The 8,935-nt window shown below is 36.1% G+C and overlaps 1 protein-coding gene across 1 annotated transcript in view; it reads right to left on the bottom strand.

The window, feature by feature from the left end:
• Window positions 1–307: 307 nt before the first annotated feature.
• The window catches only part of TMEM200C (transmembrane protein 200C), an 11,208-nt gene continuing 2,580 nt past the window's right edge, over window positions 308–8,935 (bottom strand). Inside the window, exon 5 of the mRNA XM_015562674.1 lies at window positions 308–429. Within this exon, the coding sequence (XP_015418160.1) occupies window positions 308–429 (122 nt within the window). The remainder of the gene's footprint in view (window positions 430–8,935) is intronic.

The raw sequence follows: 8,935 nt of genomic DNA, 5'->3' as shown, positions 1-8,935 counted from the left end.
TATTTCAACAGCCTGATCCCCAAATCTAGAATTCCAGTTGAAGATAGGGAAATCAACCCAAGGCACTCAGATCAGTTTCAGCACATTCTGGGAAAAATGTTCTGGATTTTAAGAGGGCCTCCAGTCCTCCTCAGCCATCTCTCCTTCTTCTGCCTTTAAGATTGCATGGAGTGCTGATCCATCTAAAGACACAATGGCTGGATTATTCATTCTGAGACCCAACCTAACACCTTACCGCTTTCTTCCATGAAGTAAGTGTGCCACATGATGTTGGACAAAAGAGAGAAAAGCATTCAAGTGTAGATCTTTATTGCTGTTGAAGTTGGTCTTCATAACGTGCATGAATGAAATCAGAGAAGCGGGACTGTGGCACTTCTGGGACCCTGTAGTTATCAGTGGGTAGAAAAGGCTCTGCATTCAGCACCAGCTCTGGGGGTTATAATTCAAAACACCCTATTAGAATTGGAACTTACCATTTACTTCAATGTGGGAGCATGGCTAAATAATTATACATCTCAACTATTGTGTAAACCAGCTTAATGAGCATTTCTCAGGCATGTCACATTTATACAGTCGCTAAATAATTTTCTAAAATAATGTTGCGTTAGAAATTGCCACATATCAACTTGGATTAGTTTTACTCATGGCCCTAATCATGCCTGAAATAAGATTTTTCTTTTCATGTCACTTTACTTATTTATTTATTTTACTATAATTTGGTACTTCCATTGAAGATGACTCATACTTATGGGCTGGCCAGATGCTCTGTTCAGTTTATTTTTAAGTGTCATATTTAATTGCCACTGACAAAATCAAACCTGGCATTTTTTAAAGCAGTTATAGCATCATTAAATGTCCTTTGCATTCACTTTATCACAAAATAAACCTTGGAAGGCATTCATTCCCATATCTTAACTTAGAATATACTGTAAAAATGCAAACAAGTATTTAGGTCTAACATTTAAAGATTTAAGGATTGAGAAAGTTGCAAGCATGCACTTTAACTGTTTGGCTCTTTGCAAGAACATGTTTCAAGAAGATATCAATCAATTTACTCTCTACTTGAGAAGATATTTAAAATTTTGAGGCAAACAATTGCTATATTATTAGTCAAGTATTCAAATTACTTTTGGTCTCCTTTAACCCTATCATGATCATCATCATCATCATCATCATCATCAATGCATTCATTTTTTTCTAAAGTAATCCTGAGGAAGACTAATAACTCAAGAAATGTTCTCAGGCATGAGGCTGAAATGAAGTTAGGAACACAAATGGAAGAAATTATACAATCAAATGCACAAACACTGAAGTAATATTTTGTGTTCCAAACACATTTGAATGTGTGATTATATATACAGAAAGATTAGCTCTTAGGTCACTAAATTAGTCTTTTGAATTTTCTTGCTCTCTCATGGATTCTATTTGTTTCCTGACACCATTTACCATGTCATATTACCCATAGCACTTTATCTACCAGTATTTCCAAATTTTAAGCTGCTTACCAATAAATATATCTCTACAGGAAAATTATTTAGTGGCTGTGGTAATAAAACTGCAATTGGTAATCTGTTGAACTTTATCTGAAAGGAAAGTGCTTTTGCAAAATTTTCACATTCATGAATTTAAAAAAAAGAATAAACACATTTTATATTTTTGCCTTGACTGTGTATATGCATTAAAACAATTTTGAGGAAATAAAAATGTGAGGAATTCAAGGAAACAGACTGTTACTATTTTTGTACTTTAATGGAATATTTGTATTGAAGAGTATATCTTGGGGGGCAGGCTATCTTTTACTTTGCACCTTTGTATGTAAAAGAAGTGTAGCCTGCATTTGCACAATGCCAAACAAGTATTCTAGCTGAATCTGGTTTCAATGAATATCCCTGAATGAATGGCTACTTAGAAATTAAAATGCACAGTCAGTCCTTGAAGAATACTGGTACATTTCTCATATATTTGCAACTAAGTAACCCTTCCTTTTGCTATGAACATGGATGTGAGAAAAGAATAGGAATGGGATGCTTTACTAACAAAGAAACATCATTTTTGCTCAGATATAAATGATGTTACAAATTGATGTAGAAATACATTCTATATTTTGTAAAAATGCCCTGCATCCTGATAATATAGCCCTCAAATGTATGCTGTTTCCAATCCTCACAGCACGGGAGTCATCACGACATTATCCAACATGCTGGAACCGTATTGTTGAGTGACAGATTTCCTACTTAGTTTTATCCCTTCATACCACATATAGAGATGAAATGCTTATTTTAAAGCAATATATGATTCAGCAAAAATCATTCTTGCTCGTAAAGCTAGGTTATTGCTTAGAAGTGTACTGATACTACTCAATTAAGAAGTTCTGTTAGTTGAGGTCAGTTATAAAAGGGGTGTTATTAAACATCTAACAGTAGAGAATATATATTTTGAGTATTTTAATGCCCAAATCATTTAAATCTTAATTCCAAATATGCATCTATTACTAATAAAAGAAGATATCTACCTACTGATAGATAAATAGATGACAACTATTTTTGTTTTGTTTTTTTTTTAATTTTTCAAAATAAACACTTCACTTTATCTGCAGTTGTGGGGATATTAGAGAAAAGACAAATATAAGTTGTCTTATGACGACCTAGCTTATGAAATTGTGTTTTGCCTCCTTGCAGTTGCTTCTGCTGGTTTTTCTGTGTGACACCCCTTTCCCACTTTTTTGCACCTAGCTGACATTTTCTTCTGTTTTCAAGCTTCAGCTGCAGGATCCATATAATAACTCTTCCGTAATTCTTACACTGTTGAAATTATTGGTGATGTGCCTGTGTCGACAACAATACTACCCCAAGATCCTGCAGTCTGGAATTGTGTCTTCTTCATAGCTGAATCCCTTCCACAGTGCCTCCCTGGCTCACAATGGGCAGTTAAAATATATCTTGAACTGATCCAGAAATAAATGATCTATTTTACCAAAAGGGCAGCAGCTTCATCAAAAATGTTTACTCATATAGGTGAAATTACTTTCTTTTAAGTTCTATCTATAAATAAATGGAGTAATAAGGCAATTATTCAAAACAACAACAAAAAGCAATGGCCAAAGTCCTACGCTGAGACAGAGCAGTTTTTTGGCCTGCCCTCCTTCAAATGACCTAATACAACATTTATGACTAATCACTTGTGTATTTTCTTCCTTTCAAAGTATAGCCATAGGTTAAACCTACTCGTTTCTCAATCTAAAAACAATTCTTTATCAATTTTCCCATAAGTTTCTTTTACATCATTTAAACATGATTGGAAGGTTAGCAATTCCTAGTATCGAGTGGATTTGTGTCAATAATATACTGTTAGATGAAATTTTTGAAGTATTGAAAAAGTTGCAGATTAATGTTCAAGAATACATTTGCTGAAAGGATATTTTCTAAGGAATAAAAGTTTCTGTAATGTTTCATTGTATGACACTTGTCTCCATACCGCGAACAGGAGTAACCTCATGCTCACTGTGCAACTAAAAACTTTCCGAAGAACTCCAGCCTAACTACCTTTTATCTCTTTTTGAGGGATTTTCTGTTTCTTCCACCTCTGGGCCCGTGGCCTCTGTTTCTCCCTTGTGGTTGGCTTCAGGGGGACCGGTGACAGTGTGGGCTCAGAAAAACAGCTAAAGCAGCACAGGTTATTGAGACATGCTTTGTGATGCGCCTGGTGAATCTGTGAAAGCTTCTTGAGTCTGCTAACCACACACCATGACCAGAAAAAACTCAGTAATGGATCAGCCAAACATCCTATTTGTCACACAGGGCCATCCCATAGGCAAGCACTGTTGATGGAGTAAGGGTTGGGAGCCATTTTAAAGTTGAATACATATAGTTTCAGATGGTAGAAAGCCTGACGTGTTTTATCTCGGGGTGAAGGCTGAAATCCCAGATGGCAGCCATGTACACTCCTACTGTGGTTCATGCCCACAGGGACTAACACTACTAGCCCAGTGCTTTTCTGACATTAGAGGGAAATAGATGGCCCACAAAGTTAGTTGCTCATGGGGTGTCTGGAAAGTGGCAGGAAGATGCTGACTAAAGCTGTTGGTGCAAATGGACTCCCCAACTTGTGGTGACTTTAATACAAAAAACAGATAACTTTCCTAGCCATTTAAAGTCATTCATTTTGAAGAATAGTTAGAATGCTCTCCAGAGTTAGTCATTCAAAAACAGTCTACATATTCATCCAATGATTTTTAGCAAAAAAAAAAAAAATTAAAAGATAAATTAACAGTCTGGGTCTATAGAATACAAACTCCACAAATATAAATTCTATTCTTTATTTGACTGTAAAATTATTCTTATATCTTGACAAAAAAACTTTTCTGATCAAAATACAAATGCATATGCTTAGTTTGTCCTGGTTCTATGTTGTTGGAGGGGTTTTTTCTAAGTTTTCTAACTCAATTTTTTTTTCAAAACTGCGTTTTTAAAAAGAACCTGGAATGACTAAAGAGAACATTAGTAGAAAAAGTTTGGTCCAGATAATTTCAACAAATCTACACGCACTTGCTCCTCACTTCAGGTCTTCACAAAGCCTTTCTCCCTGCCCGGCTCCTCTGACAGAAAGGGGCTGAGACCCAGGGCTTAGCCTGGCCTTTCTAATGTGACCAGCCTCTATAAGTGGAAATGGAATCATCCTGGCCAAATACAGCCACATAGGCAGCTCAGCAATCATTCGTTGTTTTATAATATTTTGAGCATGGGACCATGAGAAGCATACATCTAGCTTTCATTAGTTTCATGGTCTATTTGGGGGGCATTGTAGTGGCTTGTCCTCATGTTTAAAGGTGTCTTTTTTATTTCTAATATACTTACATTATAAAGACTTTTCAGTGCAGCACTTTTACTAACAACTGAGTAGTAGATTTAGCCTACTACTTTTCTGTATTTTGCCTTAATAATAGGAGTTATCGTTTACTGAAGGCTTATTTGTGTCAGGAGTTGTTCTAAGTTAAGTATATTAGCTTACTTAGTCCTCATTTAAATAACTGATTCCATGAGCCTGATGCTATTACTTATATCCACTTAACAAATGTGGAAATGCATGTACAGTGCTATCTGAGTTACACTTTGAGCCATTATGTTATGTTGCCTTATACTTTCGATTTTTAAACCTTACATTATTCTCTTAATAAAAAGGAAGGCCATATGTAATGATTCGGTTTTAGCAATTGATTCTATTTTCAATAAAACTAAACAATTTCTTATAACACTCTCTATGTGCCAAGCCTGTTGTAAGCACACTACACAGGTATTAATTCATTTAATCTTTGCTCCAGTGCTGTGGGATATGTACCACTATCATTCCCATTGTATGGGAGGGCAAATGAAGACACTGAGAGGTTGGTAACTTGCCCCTAGTCACCCAGCTAGTATGATAGAAAATTTCTTTGGTGGTGGTGGGGCAGGGGGGGAGGGGGGTCCATAATGCATCTGTCAAATTGGAATTATTTTAACATTATAGTCCTGCCATTGCTTTTTGCCTTTAAACAAATTACTCCATCTTTCTAATTTTTAGCCACCTCATTTACAAGTAATGGTTGGCAGTGGGAAGATTCCATGATCTCTAAAATCCCTTCCAATATTTCCCAGTTGATTTGGTACAACAAACCCTGCAAAGTTGCATGGAAAAAAGTCTTTGTTTATGCCAGTCTGAAGATTTATCACAGCTTTGAAACTGGCTGTACGTTCTAACACTTACTGCATATCTTCAAGAATGGTTTCAGGAAAAGGATCTAGCAGTAAGCTAAAAATGTAGAAAATATTTTGTTGACTTTCAGAAGTGCCAATTTCAGCTCAGCATCTGCCAATAGATCCAGATAATCCAGATAATTCCTGGCTCCACCACTCACCAGCTGTGTAACCTGGGCAAGTACTCCATTGTCCTGACCTTAGCATCTTTCTCTGCACAATGGGGATAATAATCCTACCCCAATAGAATTGCTGTGAGAAGGAATCGAAATAATATGTGTAAAGCATGTACAACAGACCTTGGGCCATGGGAAGTAGTGAGTAAAAATTTAGTATTATTATTGCAGAAGACCTTTTTTTTCTAAGAAGGGGGAAATAGTGAATTCCAACTATTGTCATAGTTGTAGAGGATCCTTTTGAGGTCTGATGAAAACCTAGTCTCCCAAGGTTTGGAAAATTGGGCTCAACCTTTTTATCTTCAGGAGCAAAAGAGAAAAAAAAAATCCACTTAAATTGCTCAATGGTTAAGATAGATGTGACTTGATACTGAACTATATTAGTTTGGTGAAGTTACTTAATTTCAGAGGGCCTGTGTACACACGATCAATATGAACTAGATGGTTTTATTTAACCTGATTAAATTAACTAGCTAATAAGTATCATTAAGTCTAGTCAGTTGGACTGGATTTTCTAGTTTGTAAGGAATAGATTTAATCTGTCTCCCCTTCTTTAGTTAAAGAGGTAGTGGTTTTATTATTTGCTAAAATTCTTACAGTATATTTTCTGAGGACTGGAAACTATATTTTACAGTATTAGAATTTGATTTTTCCTTTTAAACAACTCACTAATACAGTATATTAATTACCCAGCAATTTAAACAACTCATCATATAATATATAAATTACCCAGTATGCAAGGTAATAGAGAAGAAAGCCTAAAGACATTTGAATTCTTTTTGTGTGTGAGAAAACATGTGAGACTTGAAATTTAACACTACCTGGAGGTCTGATTACACTTGCTTGTCACTTCTGCTATAAAGAAGTGCCAAATAAATTAACCCACAGTTTTAAAGTGCGTTATTAGCTTCATGCAGATTCCTGGAAATATACTAGGTCCTTTAAAATTGATTACAGAATATTATAATAAATAATAGTTTATTAAGTATATCCACTGCAAAGTTGTGTGTACAAATATGATATGATTATATCATGGACAAAACAAACACCCTGAATTTAGATAAAGCTTTCAGAGCCGAAGGCATTCATAGAGATTACATCACTCACCAGAGACCCAGGGGGGTTAAGTGCTTTGACTAAGTTATGGAGAAAAAGAGGATAGTCTAGACTTCAGCAGAGGCTTTCTTGATCTCAACTTGAGGGACGTCCCACTCTTCTACTGCATGCATTCAGACAGCATATTATAATAATAATGGCAATAACCACCACTTATTAAGTACATACTCTGAGCCAAGTGTTCTGCTCAGCTCTGCACTTACAACTCTTTGTCCCCCACCTCATAGCTCTATGAGGTGTGTACAGTTTCTTCCATTTTATAGATAAATGACTGGGACTCAGCACTGTGACTTTCAAAGCTATGCAGCTAGCCCAGGCGGAAAGCTGGGGGCCGTCTCACTCTTGTATCTCCATTCTTTGCACTGGACTCACTGCTTCACCATGGGGACCAAAATGACCACATCTTTGAATTTTCCTTTAAAATCAGTATTTTAATCTCTTGCAATGAGAGCCTTGGCTGTGTGCAACTGCAGAACTTGTATCCAAGGGGCTGAAGAACAGTGACACCATTCCCAATAATAGCTCACATTCCTGAAAATTAACTCACTGGCTTTTAATAAAATCAAGTGTAAAAAACCTACCACATTATTTTAACATTATCGTTTAGTCTATGTAGACCATGGATTCAAGAATATGAACTTGGCCCTGGCTGGTGTACTCAATGATTAGAGCATCAGCCCTTGAACAGATGGGGTCTCAGGTTTGATTCCCAGTCAAGGGCACATACCTGGGTTTTGGTTGGATCCCTGCCTTGGTCAGGGTGTGTGTGGGAGGCAACCAATTGATGCATCTCTCACATTGGTCTCTCTCTCTCTCTCCTCACCCCTTCCTTCCTTCCCTTCCATTCTCTCTAAAAATCAATGGAAAAAATATCCTCAGGTGAGGATTAACAACAACAAGATTATGAACTTAAAAATAGTCAACTCCAAGAGGATGAAACAGGATATTAAGCCTGGTGCTCTGTAAATTAATACTTTGAGGTGAACTAGAAGCATTATTAATAATTACTATTTATTTAATGCTTAATTCTTTTTGAAAGAGAAACTCCTAAATGGTTAATACTATCTCTATTTAAAAGTTAAAAATATACTGGAAATTATTTGAATAATGATGGCGCTGAGCACTTTAGGGACAATAACTACAATCATAGTAGCTGTGTCTTAGCAAAATATTTTAGATTTATTAGTCAAACTGTTAAATGTTTGTGTTAGAAGCATTAGTTCCAAGGCAAAATGAGGCGATATTTGTTTGTTTGGAAATTTTTTTATTAAAAAAGATTTTTAATAGTAATGCTATTTTCAATACAGGTGTGATGGTACTCAATAAAGTATTGTGTACTACTTGATATAGTGAATTTAAGAATGTAACAGTCCAACTAGATGCTGGCCCCCTCTCTCTCCATTAGCAACCCTAGTAGCAAAATGTAAATATCCTTTTAAAAAATAGAGAGGCCTTTGGGCAGTTGGGTGAGCAGAGTGGGGTGGGGTAAGGAAAGTGCTCTTTCCTGACATACTCATGCTTTTGGCTTTGACTTCATCTAGTCATGTCAGTTCCCAGAGAACTGGATCAAACCCTTCTATGATCTGCAAAAGCGCAGGAGAAAAAAAGCTTGTCATTCACAAGCAGCTATGGACAAAACCAGCAGCAGAATACAGGGTTAGGGAAATTAGGGATTCAAAAAAGAAGTTAAAGTGCACAGTTACTGTAAAAATATATTATTTTGATCCTAAGAAAATTAAGAGCATTTTATCTAATGAACTAGATTGCTGACCTTTTAATACATTTGGTTTTCATGGAACATACAATCACCATCGGCCATAGAAGACTAGTTTGCATTTAAAAAAATTGCTTGGAGTAATCTACAGGACTCTTGTGAACACAGTTCCAGGACAACGTTCTGCAGCTCTTTGGGTA

The sequence above is a fragment of the Myotis davidii genome, unplaced genomic scaffold, assembly GCF_000327345.1.
Source record: "Myotis davidii unplaced genomic scaffold, ASM32734v1 scaffold96, whole genome shotgun sequence".
NCBI classification, from domain to species: Eukaryota; Metazoa; Chordata; class Mammalia; order Chiroptera; family Vespertilionidae; genus Myotis; species Myotis davidii.
The sequence above is the reverse complement of the archived record's forward strand: the minus strand, read 5'-3'. Positions and strand labels throughout refer to the sequence as shown.